The 21,145-nt window shown below is 46.9% G+C and overlaps 1 protein-coding gene across 3 annotated transcripts in view; it reads left to right on the top strand.

Annotated features, from left to right (window-relative positions):
- Positions 1-4,087: 4,087 nt before the first annotated feature.
- The window catches only part of SLC25A36 (solute carrier family 25 member 36), a 28,100-nt gene continuing 11,042 nt past the window's right edge, over positions 4,088-21,145 (top strand). For 2 of the 3 annotated variants that reach the window (XM_041004150.1, XM_041004142.1), the window contains exons 1-4: positions 4,088-4,255; positions 11,521-11,685; positions 15,031-15,108; positions 18,271-18,371. In XM_041004150.1, coding sequence (XP_040860084.1) covers positions 4,215-4,255; positions 11,521-11,685; positions 15,031-15,108; positions 18,271-18,371 — 385 coding nt within the window. In that variant the 5' untranslated portion in view covers positions 4,088-4,214. The remainder of the gene's footprint in view (positions 4,256-11,520; positions 11,686-15,030; positions 15,109-18,270; positions 18,372-21,145) is intronic. The other variant, XM_041004156.1, reaches the window with a different exon arrangement.

Below are 21,145 nucleotides of genomic sequence, written 5' to 3'. Positions count from 1 at the left end.
GATGTTGCGTAACTGGTTAAAGGCACTATAAGTACCGCACCATTGCATAAGTTCCCAAGTTTGTGTCCCGTTGACTCCACTTCCAATCCAGCTCCAAGCTAACAACCTGGGAAAAGCAGTGGAAGATGGCCCAAGTGCTTCAGCCCTACCACACATCTGGGAGACCCAGAGGGAGCTTCAGGTTCCCTGCCTTCAGCCTGGTGCAGACACTTGGGGAGTGAGCCAGACGATGGAGGACTTCTTTGTCTCAGTCTCTCCCTTTTCCTGGGTAACTCTTCCAAACAAATAATTTTTTAAAAATAAGAAAAGAGAAAGATCCAAATGCCAACAGGTCTGTTGAGTTTCAAAGCAGCACTCTTGAACTGTTAAACAAGAGCCAGGCAGGACCGAACATTGTCACAAACAAGTTCCAGGCATATTTAGGCAAAACAAAAGAAGGGTTTCACTCTTACTTTACTTTAGAACACACTCCTTGTGTTGCTCTTCCAAGGCTGCTGGTGCATGCTCCTGGATCACATCTGAGAGCTGGTGCTCGCTACACGGAGAACATTGACTCACTACGGGTAAAATCCACTCTCAGCAATCCTCAGTGCTACCTCTGTGTAACACCAGTGTGCATATCTAACACAGCCAAGATCCATTACCACCTTGTACAGAAGTGCATGGCTGATGGGAGCTCAGTGGGAAATGAAGCCTGCATTAAGGAGCAACTGCCCTTGCAACTTTCCTTCTGGGGCCCCAATGTAAGTGCATGTCTTGTCTTTCCTGGACACCACATCTGATATCTCCGCAGAAATTCTTTATCTTTTTATAGATATTAGCAGAGATGGCTGGTAGGGGATTTAAAAAAAAAAAAACCTATTTTTATTGGAAAGGCAGATCTACAGAGAAGGAGAGACAAACAGAAAGAACTGCAATGTGCTGGTTCATTTCCAAAAGCTACAACAGCTGGACTAAGCTGTCTGAAGTCAGGAGACTCTCCAGGTCTCCCTCACAGTGCAGGGTCTCAAGGCTTGGGGCCGTCCTCCACTGCTTTCCCAGGCCATAAGCAGGGTGCTGGATGGAAAGTGGAGCAGCTGGGACACAAACTGGCACTCATATGGGATGCAGGTTCATGGGGCTGATGTTTAGGCAATTGAGCCATCACGCCAGTCTCTTGCCCCCTCCCCCGACAGAAGTTCCTGTCTTTGCAAGATGAAGAATTCAGGAATGAGATCAGTGGTAAGCAAGGTAGCTAGTTTAATGGGGCAGGTAAGCCCCTCTCCAGATTGAATCAGAGAATGACCAGCCATTTAGATGGGGTAAGCACGTTTAGTAGTTTAGAGGTGAGAAATTACACGGCTGGTTAGGTGGGTATCTCAGCTAACAACCAGGAGCTGAGGGCTGAAGGACATCTGTGAGCAGATGGGCACCTCGGGCAAGGCTGAGAGTGCAGTGTGTGTGCTCAGACGGGGGCCTTTAAAGGAGCCAGGCTCAGGTCTTTGCACGACTCCTCCTTCCCCCGCCCTCTCCTGGACAAAGGGTTTGCTGGATTTTGAAACAGGTCAAATTCCTCCCACGGTTTTATGATCCATCTTATCGCACTGGATAGCCATCTTGGCACCAGACAAATGGAACCTGCTTGGGGTGTACCCCTCCGGGGAAGACTAGGGCCGCCTTTAAAGTTATTGGGAAGCTTTGTAGTGTAGAATTGTGGGCTGCTTTCAAGGCCTGCTTCCCTTGGCTGCTGGCAGCTGCTACACTCCTATGGGTGCACACACATAGGCTAGTTTCTAACTTCCCACCCAACCTAGGCACTATAGTTTATATTCTCTGTCTCTTTCATCCTATTGTAGGGGTGAGGCTCTAGAGCCAACCTATTAGACTTCCCCAGGTCAGCAACTTGCTAGCTGGGTCACCTTGACAAATCCCCTATTTTTGCTGTTGCTCAGTCTCCCCTCTGTCTCGGGGACCCTTATTAGCTTAGACACTTGCCTAGCACGTGTAGCTTTGCCTGGCACACAGCAAATGCTTACAAAGCTAAGGCTCCTGGAGATGATCACAGCCCTGGCAGAGTATCCACAAGGGAGGCTGCTGAGAGGGTCATCTCTGCCTTGTGACCTTTTATGGCTTTAAAGAACGGGTGTGTCCGTTTGAAAAGTCAAGTGAGAGAGAGTGTGCACTTCCACCCCCTGGTACACTGGGGCAAGTCCAGCCACGTGGAAGCCCAGAGGCTGCAACTCCACCTAGCTCTCGGTCCAGGAGTGACAAAGACTCAAGACCTGAGCCAGCATCGACTGCCTCCCAGGCAGTTTGACAGGACACAGGCACAGGATAGCTTTGATTCCAATAAGGGGCTTCCATATGACGGCACATGGTTCTCCCAAGTTCTACACAGGCAGTTGAACTGACTGTGCCATAGCACCTGCCATTGAATGTGCTATTTATCAAAAATAAAATGTAGAAAAAGAAATAAAATGACATCTCCCAACCTCCCACTAATGCAGCTAGCACAGAGAAGTGTTTGCTTGTTTGTCACTCTCAGGCTGGAAACCTTCATCAACTTTTAGAACCTAGAGGCCAACAAGGGCTCGAACCCGAGGCTAGAACCTAGCTTCATCCAGGAGCCTTTGGGGGGGGGGGGGGGGTCCCTGTTCTGCGAGAAACTACAACTCCCAGAAGACCCCGGGCAGACACTGGGAGGAGCACGTGACGGCGCATCTGACAGCTACGCGTGGTCTCGGTTCCACCCGCCCCGGAGTCCTTCACCTGGGGAGGCACCTGCGCGTGTTTGCATGCCAGGCCAGCGCCCTGGAAACCTCCCCTGCAGCCGGCAAGGACCAGGGAAGCCAGATACCCCAGGGCGGGCTGGTGACATCCCTGCGGCCCCGGGGCCCCCGGGCGGGGTGAGAGGGAAGCCGGGCGGGCGGTGTCCTGGCGGGGGTGACTGTCCCTCCACGCCAGGCAGCAGGCGAGCCAGGAGGCTAAAAAAACCGCATTTCACGCCTTTCTGGGCTGGGTGGCTGTGTCCCGCTATTTTCTGCACCTTAACATCATGACCAGTTAACTACATATTTAAAATGTAATCACCAGGTTGTGAAACGCTAAGCACTCGCCCTTGGCTGCTGGGTTTCCTATGTCCAGATAAAAGAAACAGCCACTGATCAGTACAATAAAACGGTGCTTTTAATTTTATTTGCCTGTTTTACTCAATCCTTGCAGTCTTATTCCACATTTATTCTCTCTCCACCCCCGCCGCCGTGTCGCTGCTGCTCACGAGCCCATCCTGGGAATCTCCATTTGTTTCTGCTTCCGGCTGCCGAGCCCTTCCGTAAAGTTTCGGTTGCCGTCCGCGGGCCTCCTTGCACAAGCCTGTGCAGGTGTGCGAGGGCTACCCGGAGATGGACGCGGGGGAGCGGGACTGCGGGCGCAACCCATGCCTGTCCCGCTTCCAGACGAGATGGGCTTCCGGGCTCGGAATCCAGGCTTCTCCCCGGAGCCGGGGTGGTCAGGGGGTGGTCGGGGTGGTCAGGGGTGGTCGGGGGTGGTCGGGGTGGTCAGGGGTGGTCAGGGGTGGTCGGGGCGGTCGGGGGTGGTCGGGGTGGTCGGGGTGGTCAGGGCGGTCGGGGTGGTCAGGGGTGGTCGGGGACGGCCGGGGGTGGTGGGGGTGGTCGGGGCGGTCGGGGTGGTCGGAGGTGGTCAGGGGTGGTCAGGGTGGTCAGGGGCGGTCGGGGTGGTCGGGGCGGTCGGGGTGGTGGGGGTGGTCGGGGCGGTCGGGGTGGTGGGGGTGGTCGGGGCGGTCGGGGTGGTCAGGGGTGGTCAGGGGTGGTCGGGGCGGTCGGGGGTGGTCGGGGTGGTCGGGGTCGGCTGCGGGCGGCCGGGGGCGGTCGGGGTCGGCTGCGGGCGGCCGGGGGCGGCCGGGGGCGGTGGGCAAGTCGGTGGCAGGCACGGCGGCCTGGGCGGCCCTTCCATTGAGAAACCCCTCGGCCATCACGTGAGGGAGGCGAGCGGCGCGCGACGTCACGAGGCCCGGGCCAATGGGGGCCTCTGTTTATGTCGCGGCGTAGGGGGAGCCGCCGAACATTCTCGCCCCCGCCGGCCCTCAGGCTGCGGCTCCGGGAGATCACGGCGCTTCGCCCGCCGCCGCCGGCTCCTCGGCGCCCGCGTCCAGGCCCGCAGCGGTCGGCCGGATCCGCGACCCCGCCTCGGCGCCTGGAGGACATGCGGGAGGGAGAATGAGCCAGAGAGACACGCTGGTGCATCTGTTTGCTGGGGGGTACGTCCCCGCGGGGAGCGGTGCTGGGCCCGGGGAGGGGCTGCAGCCGAAGCCCCCCCGAGCACCCGCCGAGGTGCGAGCGAGCCGGGCTGCTGGGCCCCGCGGTGCCGCGCGAGGAGCGCCGAGGCCCAGGACAAAATGGGCGCCGGCGTCCCCGCCTTCCCGCGGCCGCACGTTGCTCACGCCGCCGACTGGGCTGCCGATTTCCGGGCAGGCCGCCTGGGGCGAAGTTGGGGGCTCGGGCGGTGCTGGGGGGTTCGGGCGGTGCTCGGGGTCTTGGGTGGTGCTGGGGGGTTTCAGGCGGTGCTGGGGAGCTCGGGGGGTTTCACGTGGTGCTGGGGGACTCGGGGGGGTTCAGGCGGTGCTGGGGGGCTCGGGCGGTGTTGAAGGGCTCCAGCTGCCTGGGGGGAGTGGGCTTGGGCGGTGCTCGGGGTCTTGGGTGGTGCTGGGGGGTTTCAGGCGGTGCTGGGGGACTCGGGCGGTGTTGAGGGGCTCCAGCTGCCTGGGGGGAGTGGGCTTGGGCGGTGCTCGGGTGCCGGGGGCATGCCGGCTGGCTCCCGGTGCAGGTGGGAGGTGGCGTGCAGCGACCGTGCCGGGTGGGTGGTCTTGGGGTAGAAAGCAGAACTGCTGTGCACAGTCGCTGCTTTTTGCTTCTCTGGGTGGGGGTGGGGAGAGGTCAGACGCCTTGGAGAAGGTTTCCGGGTACCCGGTTAGAACTAAACCCAGATCTCGAATGGCCACCCCAGCTCACCGAGCTGGGCAAGGATGCCCTGTAGGGTTGTTTCCTCCAGATTTGGTAGAGCAAAGCCATTTCACGTGTTCTTGATGGGCGAAGACGACGAAGCTGAGCTAGCTTAGACACCTCTTCCAAGGAGTAGTGCTTCCTGAAGCCCGCAGTTTGATTTTAGTTACTCAGCAAGAAGAATATTGAAGAAATACAGCACACAGCTGTGTTCAGGGTGTCCTGCTCTGAGCCGCCCTAGCTGACTGTCACAGTGTGGTAATAGCTTCCCGAGGTCAGAACACACTGTCGCAGAAATATCAATTATGGGGCAGCCATAGTTTTAGCCTCGATTCCCTTAGTTCATGGTACCCAGTTTAGTTTGCTTTCTGGAAGATATGCTGCCAGGAATTGATCAGTTGTTTTTTGAATACAGAAGCTATGTAGATGTTTGCAAATAGTTGGACTCCCTCAGTAACTACCCCTCAGGTAACTTCTCAAAGTGTGGAGGCCCCCTTCGCACTCTGTGCCAAGTGGACCAACCCCTTCCATTGCTTCTTTCTAAAATGAGGGGATTGTACTGTGTATGGTCCTAGGTTTCCCCTAGCTTCTAATATTTCTGTTAACCCACATGTCAAAGTTTGTTGAAATGTGGAGCACACTCCTTTGATATACATGTTGACTGAACTGGAGTAATTTTAAAGTTTGGATTTCAGGGTCTGCCACTTTATTGTATATACCAGCACATGTAGTTTTTTTGTTAGAGAAGTAATAGTAGATATGTTTTGTATAAACAGAAATTGGAAATTTCCCTTTATCCCCTTCCCCAAGTAAGACTTGCCTGCAAGTTCTGTGGAGTGTGGAGTGAGGTGCTGGTGCTGTCCGGCGGCTGCCCAGCCTGGGCCATTGCATCAGACAGGCTCTTTTAGTGAGACTTTAGGACCAGCAAGGATGAGGAAAGCCAGCTGGATTAGTCTGTTCAAAATAGGGAAAAATACCGAGGTCTAAACATTTCCTTATTCAAGATCAGGCAGTTTTTTTGTGCTTATAACGTGAGGGCTAAGTAATCCTGTAAGATCCTGCCAGCCCTCGTATAAATTCAGTTCCTTGGAACTTTCTGCAAGTTTGTGCTTAGCATTGTGCAAATACAAACCAGCCAGTTGTTGGTAACATTGTTCTTAATTGAAGCTAATTCTTAACACATCAAATTTGCTAATTGAAGCAGTCATTTGTAGCATGCTCTCACTTAAAAATGCTTATTCTGATAGAATTATGTAAACTGGAAGTTAACATTGTTTTCACTTTAATACTAGGAGTGGTCTTTGGAGTGTTGTGTGGTAGGGACAGTGAGCTTGTCATGGCGTAGAGGGAAGGGTGCCCTGCCATCTCCTGCGTTCTCCCACCTAGCACACACATCAACACACCATCCCAGGTTCAGCATTCAAACTGAGAATAGATTAATTTTTTTCCTGTCCCGAAATGCTACATGTGTCTTTAAAAATATTCTTTTAGTATTTTTTGTTTTTGTATTTATCTCATTTCACATCTGCTTCCCTTGCCATTTTAAAAATTTGTTTCTTGCCAAAATATAAGCTTTGGAGAAAATACTTAATACGGTTTCTTGGCAGAACTTTGTTAATGGGTTTTATAGGATTTCCAAGCTAGGCTACACATGTTGAGACCAGAAACCTCCTTGCGCTTGTCACACTTGAGCAGAGCCTTTAGTTAGTGTTTCCTAATCTGGCTAAGGTCCAAGTAAGTGAACTGCAGTGGAGACTGTGAGCAGGAAACTGACAAGATAGTTGAACCTATTCTTGTTTTAAAAAGTTAAGCACTGGTTGTCTGAGAGTAGGTTTGCTTAAAGTAAGCAAAAATGAGTTGTAAAGTACCTTTTTAAATATACACTATCACACACTTAATTGTTGGATCTCATCAGAAAATATTTTGCCCATTTACAAGTCACATGTGCTCAAAGTGCTGCTGTTGAGAACATGGCTGATGACTGTTCCTTTCCAGACCTTCCCTTGCGGAAGCCCCAAGTGCCTCAGGCTTCCCCCGCAGCCTGGGAAGGGTCCTGGAAGCTGAGCAGGAGGCTCTGCGGCTGAAAGGGCTGCGTGTCTGAGCCCCTGACCGTGGGTCCTAACTGCACGGGGCTGGGATTGCTCTGCCTGCTGTTCATGCAAGTCCCGTGCACAGCTTCTGCTCCCCTTCATCTCCCATGGCCGGCCACACATCCCTGTGCTGCCGACACTGGTGTGGGAGACTTGCATGAGGCCTCCTGTGGAGGCCTTGCTCCTTGTACTGTACACTAGCTTGACAAGCCCCTACAAACAGCTTTTACCTTTAAGTTCTGTAAGGTGTGTAGTAATCACAGTGTGGGGAAGCTTGCCTTCTTTGCCCATTCTGGTCCTTGTATCTAACCTCATACTCTTTCTGGTCAAATTGCGCCTAAATTATACAACAGGTGTTTCCATTTGCAGAGCATCCTGTTAGTTGGTTATGAAACCATTTGATATATTTGTGATTCTTCTTTTTCTTTTTTAAAAATGTATTTATTTAAAAAACATTTACAGAGTAAAGGAGAGATAGAGAGGGAGAGCTGTCTGCTGGTTCACCCCCAAGTGGCTAACAGCCAGAGTTGAGCTAATCTGAAACTGAGTGCCAGGAGCTTCTTCCTGGTCTTCCTTGTGGGAGCAGGGGCCCACGCACTTGGGCTGTCCTCTGTTGCTTTCCAGGACATAAGCAGAGAGCTGGATGCGAAGTTGAGCAGCCAGGTCCCGAACCTGCACCCATAGGGAATGCTGGCAATGGAGGCAGAGCGTTTGTTCTGTGGACACGCTGGCTGGCCCTGTAACCCACTCTTTCAACAAGGATAAATGTTGTACACATTGATCTCAAGTTTTCTATGTCAAAATAAGCTCATCTTTTAATTCTGTTTTCTATGAAACTTTATTTGTGAATGGGAGCTCGTCTATGAAACTTTTTAAAAATATGATTTGAAAGGCAGAGACAGAGAAATGGAGAGAGCATCCAACTGCCTGTTCCTCTGAAGGCCCACACTGGCTGGGGTCAGGGTCTGGGTGTCCATGAGAGGGCAATCCTTCACTGTATCTACATTGGCAGGGAGCCTGGCGGGAAACTAAGCTAGGCAGGGACCCAGGCCTGTGCTGTGGGATCACAGCTTCATGAAGCACAGGGACCCAGGACTGCTGCGAAGTGGGGTCTGGATCACAGCTTTATGAAGCACAGGGACCCAGGACTGCTGCAGAAGTGGGGTCTGGATCACAGCTTCATGAAGCACAGGGACCCAGGACTGCTGCAGAAGTGGGGTCTGGATCACAGCTTCATGAAGCACTCTTCTTTCCATGAAGTTCTTGTGTATGCTCGTGGGTGAGCCACGTCTTAATATAAAATGTTTCTCATTTGTTGAAATCAAAGATTTGAAAGCCACTGATAAAAGAGCAAGGCTGAGAAGCAGGGAGCAGTCTGTTCTTTAACTGGCTGTTAACTTGGAGCAAGTAACTTCTTTTGCAAAAATTTGTATGTTTTTGCCTACAAAGCTGGACCAGATGCAGTCTGCTGCCTTTTAACGTTTAGGTTGCAAATGCTGTGATGTTCATTTACTTAGCCATGCTTTTTGTGCCTTAAGCATTGTCACAGATGGAACAAAATTGCTGCCTCCCTGATACATTCTAGGGCAGATAAGGCAGATGTCCTCTTTCTGTGTTGTGGCAGTATTTGTGCTAGAGAACAGGGAAAGAGGGCCAACCAGAAAATTGAGAGTGGTCTTTACACAGTGTCAGGCAGGGCATTGCTAGCAAAGATAAGAAAGTAATGGCGCACCTGCTGGAGGAGACAGGAATAGTGCAGGCTTAGAAACCAGCAGCAGAGATCCTGAGGCAGGAGCGAGTTGGGTGCCTTCAGCTCTGGTCAGTAGATGCCACTGTGGCCCGAACAGAGGGAGAGCGCCTGGACGGTGAGAACAGGTCATGTGAAGTTGGACCGGTAATTGTAGGGAGTACAGAGTCCCTGGAGATACAGAGCTGTGTGGTCGGGATACCAGGGGGAGTTGGGAAAAGGTAAAGGCAGAGTGTCAGGAAGACCCGATAGTGGCTTAAAGGATGGTGGACAGTGAAGCCAACTTGGTTGGCTTTTTCAGGACACGAGTGGCAAAAAACAGTTGCCATTCTGCCTTATATTTTAAAGGTCCAGATCTAAGGCACTTGGGCTGAATGCATCATTTTTTCTCATCCTGTCTGGATTGGTTATTATGAGGAAGAGGAGTTGGTTGCAGAAACTTGTCAGTTTTGAAAGGTGCTTGAAGGCTTGCATTGTGGTGCAGTGGGTTAAGCTACCACCTGCAGTCCAGCGCCCTAAATGCCTGTTCAAGTTCCAGCTGCTCTGGCTCCCTGCTGAAATGCTTGGGAACGCACCACAAGGTGACACAGGCACCCAAGCCCTTCCTTCTGTGTGAGAGACCAGAGTACAGAATTCCAGGTTCCTGAGTTAGCCAGTGGCCATCGGAGAGCGATTATCTGTTCATTCTCCTCCCCTCCCCTCTCCTCCTGTCCCTCTCCTCCTCCGATTATCTGTTCATTCTCCCTCCCCTCCCCTCCCCTCCTGTCCCTCTCCTCCTCCGATTATCTGTTCATTCTCCCTCCCCTCTCCTCCTCTTCCTCTCCTCCTCTTCCTCCCTGCTGCCTTCCCAGATTCCCTCTTTCAGCAACTCTGCCTTTTGATTAAAAAGCAATTTAAAACCTGTTTAATCTTCGTCCCTTGAGCATCCGTCAGGCTACCTTTCAGAGAGTGAGCCACAGGCTTGCTGCTTTCAGAGGCCTTCCTGTGTTCAGGCTCTCTGAATTCCTGAAACTTGCAACTCCATGCTTTGTGGGCAGGCTCACTCTTCATACCTTTGTTTAAAGGTAACCAGAGGGGCCTTGTGGAACAGCCAGCAGCTGATGGGGAGTCTGTCTCCTTTTCCCTTCTAACTTCTTACTGATGCAGGAGTCGCCCAATGAGTGTTAACTACTTGGCTCCCTCCCACCCAACAGGTGCCCATTGGTGACAAGGCAAGTGGGCCTACCTGCTCACCTCTGCGGCAGTGCCCGGAAGTGACGTACGGGATTGTGCGGGAAACTGGCACACAGTTTTCTAAAATGCCTGTGCCAGTTTTCCTTCCCAACAGCCATGGAAGAGATGTCTAGCTGTTCTTCAGCCCCTGATGGGTGCAGTCTCCTGGCTTTCCGTGTCGTTGAAGAGCTGTGCGAGCCTGCTTTACTGAGCATGAGCACGAAGCATGTGATTTGCAAGAACTCTAGTTGCCGTTTCCCTTTTCTATCAGAGAGCCTTGAGTTTCAGTGAAGTCTGCTTGCTGTTTTCTCTCCTGTGAGTCACGCTTTTTCTGTTGCTCACCCCAAGTCAGATTTCTCATTCCACAGCTATACGATTCATTTTAAGTAGATTATCTTTTATAATGATTTCTTATCTCAAATTTTAATTGGTGGCATTAATGTTAAAATGCCCATTTCCTTGTGCCATTTATTATACCTGTGTTACATGTGTGTATTTTAGAATTAGTTTATCGCTGTGGAGGGCACCCTGTCTCGCCCATCCTTCAGTGCGCGTGTGGAGGCGCACAGTAGCCTCCCACCCAGCTGCCCTTTCTTGCTCCTTGGCTGCGTCCACTGCTGTCCTCGGTGCTCTGCCTCTGTGACCGCCAGGGCTTCACCGGGTAGCTGCTACTTACTGCCTGAGGGCGCAGTTATTTCCACTCTTGCATTTAAAATCGTGATTACTCAGCTGATTTTTTACATGCCTTTTCAGCATTGTTTATGTAATTTATTAAGAGCGTTTTTATATTATTCTGATCAGTGTTTATTTACCGTGTACACATTTATATAGCTTTCAATTTAAGATCTTCCATCCACTGGTTCAGTCCCCAAGTGTCCTCAATGGTTGCCCAGGAGCCTCTTCCAGGTCTCCCATGTGGGTGCAGGGTCCCAAAGTTTTGGGCCATCCTCCACTGCTTTCCCAGGCTGCAAGCAGGAAGCTGAATGGGAAGTGGAGCAGCTAGCAGGGGGAGGATTAGCTGATTGAACCATCTTGCCAGGCCTTCAAATAGATTTTACAACTGAGTCTGCTTACCATTCAACGCATGCTTCACCTGCGGATACTGATGCTGAGTGTCCAGATTCTGAGAAATATGATTATCAAAGGAGCATTTCTTGAATTTTAAAGGGATAGGAATTTGCAAGATGGTTATACCTCAAGTGTTCTTAGAGGAGGCAGGAGAACCACAGCTCATGATAGGCAAGGAACACTAAATGCCCCTTCAAGTGGTATTTAAATGCCTAATAACTTGCTAGTGAATCTTAGCAACCTTTTCAAGTCTTCACCTAAGTACTTTTGCTAAGTAGTTGTTAAACTTGATTGTTTTTGACTGCTGAAGGCATTTGTATACAGTTGTAAATTACCGTTCTTATTTTTAGCTTTATTACATTGGGCTGTGGCTCTGCTGAGTGTTGAGCTCTGTTCCTTTTTGCAGATGTGGTGGTACAGTGGGAGCTATTCTGACATGTCCGCTGGAGGTTGTGAAAACAAGGCTGCAGTCCTCATCTGTGACACTGTACATCTCTGAAGTTCAGCTCAACACCATGGCTGGGGCCAGTGTCAACCGCGTCGTGTCACCCGGACCTCTCCATTGCCTAAAGTGAGAGCGTGCCCACGTGCTTCTTAGTGTGTGTGTTTATATTCTGCCACATTTTGTTTTTTAAAATAATATAGCTCAAAAATAATAATGTAGGGTTTTATTTATTTACTTGCAACATGGAGTTACAGAAAGAGGTCTCACCTGCAGTTTCTGCAATGGTCAGAGCTGGGATGGTTGGAAGCCAAGAGTGTCTTCTGGGTCTCCCACGTTGGTACAAGGACCCGAGGACTTTGGGCCATCTTCCACTGCTTCCCCAGGCCATTAGCAGGGCACTGCTTCTCTAGTGCCCACACGGGATGCCGGAGTTGCCAGTGAGGGCTTCACCTGCTATACCACAGCACCTGCCCCCAATTCTTTAAAGGCAGAGGGACAGGTCAGGAAAGAGATCTGCTGTTTCACTACCCACGTGGCTGTGACATCGGAAGTTGGGCCAGCCACAAAAATCCAGGGGCCCAAAAGTCCATCTTTTCTAACACATGGATAGTGGAGACCCAGGCGCTTGGGCCATTGTCCACTTGCTTGAGCCACCAGGAGGTGACTGGAGCAAGAAACACTGCGCTGCGGGGTAGGATGCCAGCTTCCCAGGCAGTGCCCAGACCCACTGGCGGGGCGGGATGCCAGCTTCCCAGGCAGTGCCCAGACCCACTGCGGGGCAGGATGCCAGCTTCCCAGACAGTGCCCGAACCCACTGCGGGGCGGGATGCCAGCTTCCCAGGCAGTGCCCGAACCCACTGCGGGGCGGGATGCCAGCCTCCCAGGCAGTGCCTGAACCCACTGCGGGGCAGGATGCCAGCTTCCCAGACAGTGCCCGAACCCACTGCGGGGCGGGATGCCAGCCTCCCAGGCAGTGCCTGAACCCACTGGCAGTGCCTGGAAATGCAAGTCTTAGCCACATTTTAGAAGTTTGAAGACAAATGTAACACAGCTTTGTTACTTTTAAATTCTATTCATTAGGACTGGAAGTTTCTAATGAAGAAGGCTAGATGGATAATACATTATTTCTAATCATATATTTTAACTATTTTCCTAACTTTATCCAATGAATATTTTTTAAAGGTATTATTAGTATTTTATTTTAGCTTCTTTATTCTTTTATGAACTGAGATGCTGTTAATTCTTTTTACATCTGTTTTTAATTTTCCAAATACTCAAAACAAGTACATCCAATGAATGACCGTCTAGTTTTTATGTAACCTGAGACTTAAAAGTAGGATTATTCTGATTTTTAGAAGCTGCTCAGTGTGTGTGGCGTCCGCTGATGGTTCTTCAAGGATTTGCCTTTACATTTTATTGCACTTCATTATATTGCAGTTGAATTTTAAATTCAAAATTAATCAAAACTATTAAGATCATGTGTTACGTGTCTAAGCTTGTGTGCACAGCTGGACACCGTGCACGTGTGCCTTATCAGCTCGCTGGACCAATCTGTTTGAACTGAGCTCAGTTGTGTTTATTTTGTGGTTGCAAATAAGCTCATCCTGTGTATTTACCTTGGCTACCAGAAGATTTCAACCACTTTTCCCCATCTCCAAACTTGGTTACCTCAGTGCCTCAGCAGGTACAATAAAACTGTTAACAATTTTGAATTTAACTGTCATAATTATGGATATTGTCTGATTCCTGATTTGAAGAAAAGTAATTGAATATCATGATTTTAACATTTGTTAAAAATGTTTGATTAACATTCTTCCTTTGTCCTGTGGTACCTTTTTAAACTAGTTTTTCAGCAGTTTTACCTTTTTCTCATGACTGATGCCTCCGGGATCTGTGTTAGTCCCTCGGGTTTCAGCCCTCTTGTAGACTTTTTGAGTGCTCGCTTGCTTAGTCCGCATTGAGCCCAGTAAAGGGGCCTGCATGGTGCTCAGTGAAGGGAAGGTTGCTTTGTGCCTTGGAGTTAGCTCGGCAGCGATGAGCGGCATGGTCAGGCCCTCAGCTTAGACCCTTGATTTAGCATCAAGCTCAACTGCCTTTAAGAGAGCTTTTTTTAACTTTTTTTTTTTTTCAGATGATGAATTTGCATTATAGTCAATGTCTTAATGCTACATTAAACAAATAAGAAGTAAAAAGAGTGTAGTTAAGCAAGAATATAAGGAAGAGCTATAAACAGTAATAAAAATATACCACTTATCAAGAGATCATTCTTAAACATGTGAATGTTTGAGAATTGTTTTTGCATAGCAGATCTGTTAACTATTTTAATTTGTGTTCTTGTCAGCTCTGGAACTTCATGTGTTATTCTTAGAAAGCCTGTGTGATGCAGGCACACTTCTACTTTCTCTGCTGAGCGTATGTGTGTCTGGGGATGTTCAGTGTTTGCTGCTGAATGTCCGTTACTTGGCTCAGCATGATTCTTCTCAGAGTGAAGAAGGCCTCGTTGGCATATGCTGTTGATCCATCCATGCAGAGTACAGTGGATGCCGCCTGAGGGCTGCTCTGCCATGCCATAAGCTGCTCAGGCGCAAATGGAAGACTTGGAAACTTAAAAGGAGCCTCCTCTTTTTTTAAAAAAAGATTTATTGATTTTTATTGGAAAGACAGATATACAGAGAGGAGAGACAGAGGTGCAGAGTCCCAAGGTTTTAGCTCATCCTCAACTGCTTTCCCAGGTCGCAGGCAGGGAGCTGGATGGGAAGCGGGGCTGCCAGGATTAGAACCGGCACCCGTATGGGATCCTGGGGCATTCAAGACAAAGACCCTAACTGCGATGCTATCGTACCCGCTCCCATCTCTTTTTTCTTTTTAGATTTAGATTTATTTATTTACTTGAAAGGACACACTGAGGGGAGTGGCAGGGAGAGAGCTCTTCCTTCAACTGTTGAGGGCGGGCTGGCCAGAAGTCAGGAGCCTGGCACTCCAGCTGGGTTTGCCACCTGAGTCTCGCGCTGCCCTCCCAGGCCTGTGAGCAGACTGCGGCCTCAAGCCCGGGCCTGCGTGCCTGTGTGGGATCCTGGTGTCACGTGGAAGGCCCCCCACGCTGCAGCGCAGCCTCTCCCTTTGTCATTAGAAATTGGACTTGCTGGCAAAGAACATAAAGTTGAGAAAATTTGAAGTAAGAATAGCAGTCATAGGAAAATAGATGTAGAACTCTCTAGGATGTATTTTTTTACTCTTAGCAAAGAACCTGAACTGAATATTTTTAGTAACTCTAGTAAATCAGTTATTAATCTTTAATCATTTATCACGTCATACCAAAAGCAGATTTTCCTAAGTAAGGTAAAGTGACCACAGAAGCATATTGTGTTATAGTACAAGCATGGGATTTCGTTCTGATTTTGCCATTTAAGTGAATCTTTAAAGTACCAGCATTTGAAGGTTATTTTGTTCTAATATTTTTTTCTCTTTCAGGGTAATCTTAGAAAAAGAAGGGCCTCGCTCTCTGTTTAGAGGATTAGGCCCCAATTTAGTAGGGGTAGCCCCTTCCAGGTAAACACATTTTTTTTATAAAGTTATTGTTTCACAGCACCTAGGTTTAATCATTATACATACAGATCTGTCTGTCATTTCCAAAAACCAACTCTTCTTTTTGATCTTTCGTGCCTCGCGTTAAGTTTAGGTTTGTTGTTTTCTTCCTTTTCTGAGTCCTGGAGTTGCATCATTAGATGGTTTATTGGAAGTCAGTTTTTCTTTGTTGTATCTTCTCGCTGCTAAAGCTTCTCTTGTGCTTTACGTGTATGCCACAATCTGGCACGTTTCCGTTTCCATTTACTTGAGGACATTTTTAAATTTCCTGCTCCATGTCTTCCGTGTTGTGTTGGTTGTTGAGGATAAATTGCTTAACTTCCATGTACTTGTATGGTTTGCAGAGTGTCTCCTGCTGTTATTTTCTAGTTTTATTGTATTGTGGTCAGCAAAGTCACCTTTATCCTTAAGCACTCTGAAGTATACTGAGGCTTCTTTTATTATTTGGCCTGATCTCTGCTGGAGATTGTTCCACGTGCTGTTGAGAGTACGCATTCTGCAGCTGTTGGACGCCTGTTAGATCCAGCAGATCAAAGGAAAAGCTGAACTTTCTTTGTTGGTCATCTGTGTAAATGTCTCAGTTTCTGACACCAGTGTTAATGTCCCCTGCTGTGATTATATGTTAATTCTATATTAATGTCCTTAGGTCTGTAATACTTGCTGTGTATTTGGGTATACTAGTACTGGGTTCCTCTACATCTAGAAATGTTGCTCTGTCTGGCTTGAACGCTTCTGTAATGACCTTCGTGTTCTCTTCGCTGTTTGCAGTTTAGAATCTCTCTTTCTGACAGCCAGGTGGGGTTCATCTCTTGCCTCATCTTTTCACTTTCTCCTGCTTACTCCGTCTTTTAATTGAGGGAATTAGTTCATTGACATTTAAGGTAGTTATTTATAGGTAAGATCTGTATGCCCGTTTTCATTGTAGCTGCTTTCTTATCTTCACTTGTGGGTGTTCGATTTGTTTTCTCTAATGCTGTGCCTTGATACTTTGCTTATGCTCATAAGTCTTTGCCAGATTCTTGCTTTGTGCTTCATTTGGCATAACAGACTTTGCTGAAGTGATAACCGTTTAATGCTGATTATAATGATAGGGAGAGAGGAAATAGAGGCAGGAAGTCCTAACAAAGAACTCTACCTTTGTGCCCCCTGCCTCTGCACCTTCTGCATTCCTGGTGTTATTTGCTCTCTCCTATCTGTATGTTAATGTAACAAGTGTAAGTATATATAAATGGTTTGTACCCCATGTTAGCAATAAATGCTAAATCATCTCGAATTTGACTCCAGTCAGCTTGCCTTCTGCTGTTCTTACTTGCTAAGATCTGTTTTAGGTTGAAGAATTCCTTTAGTATTTCTTGTCATGTGGTCCAGTTTTACCCCCTCAGAGCTATGAAAGTCCCAACCCATGCCTTTTGGCCAGACAGGTTCCTGTGGTGAAGTCCAGTCAGACAAACCAAGCCCCTGCAGGTGTCGTTGTGTTTTCTCTTGCAGTTTTGAGGAGCCACTTTATTTTTAACCTGTTGACTATCAGGGCTGGACTTGCTTTGGATGAGTGTTGCTGCTGTCCTTTGATGTAGCTGTAGCTGGACACACGTCTTTCTGAAGGTTTGGGAAGTTATCTGTCCTTTTCTGCTCCTTTGACATTCTCAAGCCTCCTTGAATCCCAGAGCTGCTAGGCTGGCTGCCCTTTCCATGATGTCTCGTTGTCCCCCAGCGTGTGTTTTCAAGCGGCCTGTCTTCAAGCTCCCTGATTCTTCTCTCTAATCTCTTGGTCTGTTGATGGCCTTCTGTAGGGTTTCTAATTTCACTTCACACATTATCAGTGGAAGTATTTCTGCTTGATTTTACTTAGTTATTTCCACCTCTCTGTCAAATCTCTATTAAAATATTGAGTCATTTCTCTGTGCTTGAATGTTACTGAGTTTGTTCAAAACACCCATTTTGAAATCTTCACCCGAGCATTTGAAGATTTCAGTTCCTAGGTGAAGTCGTGGTTCTCTGGAATTTGTTGGGTGCTTGCTGGCATGGGTGCTCTGCCCCTGGGAGGCCCAGTGATCTCCCTTGGCACGTCCCTGTCCTCTGAACTTCTGACCAGTCTGTGTCTACACCTATGGCCACTTCTAATCCAGCGTTCAGTGGCACCCGAAATCATAGTTTACCCCAAGTCTAGTGTTGATAGGATTGTACTAATTCAGTTCTGCAATATTCTAAACTAAAATTTGCTGATGTGGTGTTGTTCAGTATAAGCTGAGGAGTTGCCTCGAAGAGGGTATCTGTGTGTAGGCCACTTCAAGCCTGTGGAGGGTTGGGCTCCATTTCCTGTGCCCAAGGAACAGCGCACCTGGGAGGAGGACCAAAACTCACCTTGCGTGGAGGCAGGTGCCTATCTCTCAGCCACCGGTGTCGCTGACTGCAGTGTAAGACCACAGAGCTGCTCGGGCCCTGTCCAGAGGCTGTGTGCTGGCACTGGCCTGGGACAGGGACGAATAGGATGTGTGTTTGGTCAGCCTGGAACCGACTTCCAACATGGTCCTGTGATTCTTTGATGTCTGCCCGAGGTTGAAGGAGGGGCTGATTCAAGAGGCATTTCCTGTGCTACCCAGGACACCTGATGTCTTTTGTTGGACATGACCCACTCTGTGTAGAATAGATTAGAATATATTGTGGTATTTCAAAGTGTTTACCATATGCTTTAATCAGTTGGTGTATCTTGTTGCCTAGTTCCTGGCAAAAAACTGTATATTTGGTAAAAGCTGATACCATTTGGCTTGGTTAAGCATGCTTGCTGTGGCATTCGCATCACACAGACCTTACGTTCTTAGCTCATTCATGCCATTCCAGTCATCAAAATGTTACACAAGCACTCTTTGCTTCAGTTGGTCTGTTTCCACGTGGCCCCAGAGCAGTGGGAGTAGGGGTCTGTTTGAACATGGGCATCAGGAGCCTTTTTAAAATCAGTTGATAGAAGAAGCACTCCAGTGTATTCACTGAAAGTTGTAAGTTAATCTGGCATTTCAGGGAAATGGAGGTAAGACATTGCTTTCACATTTCTCTATTCTCAAACTATGACAAGTTTGCAGTTATAAATGAAGCAACATACTTACTAACACGTTTGAATTTTTATTTTAGAGCAATATACTTTGCTGCTTATTCAAACTGCAAGGAAAAGCTGAATGGTGTGTTTGATCCTGATTCTACCCAGGTACACATGATTTCAGCCGCAATGGCAGGTAAGAAAGTACAATATTAAAAAACAAAACCTTTTTGAGATTGTTGAATTATGATAAGTTCCTATTGACTAGTTTAGGTAATTAGTGTAGTTTTTACTGATTAACATTTGCAAAGATGATTTTTGCGTTTATTAGCATAAGATGGATCTGATCAGGTATGTGTAAAGTCTGCTAAGCAGCATTTTTGTAATTAGTTTAAGTGATAAAATCCAGGTAGTCCAGTGAATATTTAGTGAGCACTTTCAAGAATCCAAACTCAGTTCCAGTTTATGTCACAAAACCGTAATTTACTTTTTTCTCCTCGGTTTCTGTTAGTGCCTTTTCCTTTTCGCTGCATGTTTTGGCTTCTGTCTGAAATGTGCCGGCAGTTCTTGGTAAAGTATTCATCTTGTCCTGTGCTGAAATGCTGAATTTTTGTGACTGGTATGTTACTAATAACTCAGTTTCAATAATGTGTAAAAATCTGTCATTCCACACAAATCAGACCACATAGCACTTAAAACTAGCCCCCGTCTGCACTTCCTTGAGCGTACACTGCAGGGGATCGGCTTGGCCAGTTCACTCCTGCATTCATTCTGCCATGCATGTTAAACAAAGCCATATACTTTGCAGCAAAAATTATCTGCAGTTTTCTGATCAGCTATGTGCTTAATCTGCAAAAAAGAAAAAAATAAAACTTTGTGTGTTTTTATATATAAATTAGATCAATTTGAAGCACATTTAAAACTTGGAACTAAGTGTTAAGTTTGAAATACGAATTTCTGAAAAAGTTGTGAGGTACTCTGTACCGTATGAGAACGCTAGCATATACCCTGAAATTACTTCCAGGGCTTTTTCTGTTTAGGAATTGTTGTTTGATTCAAGTTTGAAAGCTGAAAGGATAACCTTAAACATCAGGAAAGTGAATACTCTGATTTCCCCTAAAGAAAATTTGGGCCAAGTCCTGTAAATTTATGTGCAAGTTCTGTTACCTTTGTTCATGGTATAAGTTAGTTGGTTTACATTGATTGGGGTTTTGAGAATTACTTTTTTCATTTCGTGCCATAGACATTACCTAGTGACAGCTGGATTTTTTAGTGATACCGTTTTCACCTATACTCCCTGTGGGTATAAAGTGAAAGTGAATGGTCTAGGTCAAGCTTTTTAGCAAATGTATTAGATTGTTTAAGAATGTGTTCTGAATTATCATAAATACATTTATGATTTTTTATTTTTTAAAGACTTGAGATCAAGGAAGTGATAAGCAGTCATTTTAAGTAGAATATTGAAATTTAGACATTCAGAACGTCGATTCCCTAAGTTAGAATATCTCATCAAAATTTTATACCTGCATTTGTTTCACATTGCAAAAAGTTTCAATAGGATTGTCATTTTGCACTTTTTCTTTCCTCGAATGTGTACAAATATTAGCTGGTAGTCTTTTTTTTTTTTTAGTCCAACTTAGATTCCTTGACTTTTGATAAACTGGTAATCTTTATATGTTCGGAGTTCTTGCACTGTGTACTTACTGTGTAATTTGAAAAATACTTCTGTTGCACTTTTATTCTGAGAAATGTGCTTTCAGACTTCCTTGCGCTGTTGATGAGATTAACACCTTTGCTGTTCTTGGTTTTGCTGTAACCGAGTGGGGCAGTGCAGGCTCCCTGAGGTAGCATCTGCCGCTTCATTTCCAGCGGCGTGACCAGGTCACCCTGGGTTTTCTGTAATGTGGGAGTGCCATGTCCTCCTTAGAGATAATCATGTGAAAAATAACCCAACAACACCCAAAAAAATGCTAACCTTGTCACCTCACTGTGAGATCCGCATTAAGATAAACTATTGAAAATACCACCTGTGAGATTGTGCCACGCCAAAAGGCACAGAAAGCAAGCATTTCAGATTACTGTAATTTTCACTTCCAGTAATCTCTTAATTCAGTTTCAATTCACACTTTGTGTGCAAACTCAAATATGTCTGTTGAAAGTAGACCTTTGATTTGTTGTAGCGAAGGAGAACTTTCTTTGTAGCTCTACGAAGTGGTTACTGTGAGAATCTGTAAGCCTCTAAAATTGATCTATGGATTCGCTCTCCAGTGAAGAGCAGTTAGTCCAATAAAGTGATGTTGCTTTCATGTTTTACCCGTTTTTCCCCCGACATATGGCTATAAAGTTGTAGAACTGAATTTATCCTGCTGGTGGGAATTTCTGCATTTTGCTTGTGAACTCAAATAGCCCCTTATACACCTGCACGCGTGCATCACTGCTCAATTCTTAAAATAGCAGTAATGGAATTGCTAATGTTTTCTACATACCTACTGGAATTTATTTGTTTATGGCATGCTCTGTTATTTTTCAAGATAGATTTTTGTATCTGAGGTAAAGTTCGTTCATTGAATACAAGTTTTGTCTAGCAGATATGAAACATTTTTAAATTATCTCGTCTGTCCATTGCAGCTCAGCCAAATGGGGGCCACACAGATGTTTGTGTGTTTATATGTAAACATTCTTCCTATTTTTGTTTTGTAGAATACAAGAAATTAAATACAAAATAATCCAAAATATTCCATAAGTATGGATGTGCAATGTTACTGGCCATAGTGCAAAAGGTGGAAGGTACTATTGTAACAACATATGCTTTATTTAAAAAAAAAAAGAAATTATAATTAGCTCCAAAATTAAGTTATCTGAGTATTCTGTTGGACTTCTTTTTTAAAGATTTACTAGAAGAGTGTTTGTTAAAAGATTATGTTTTTAACTCTTTGTGTTAGGTAATGATAGGAAGATAAGATGATAACC

The sequence above is a fragment of the Ochotona curzoniae genome, unplaced genomic scaffold (assembly GCF_017591425.1).
Source record: "Ochotona curzoniae isolate NIBS_2020 unplaced genomic scaffold, NIBS_Ocur_1.0 contig_1302, whole genome shotgun sequence".
Taxonomy (NCBI): domain Eukaryota; kingdom Metazoa; phylum Chordata; class Mammalia; order Lagomorpha; family Ochotonidae; genus Ochotona; species Ochotona curzoniae.
The sequence above is the reverse complement of the archived record's forward strand: the minus strand, read 5'-3'. Positions and strand labels throughout refer to the sequence as shown.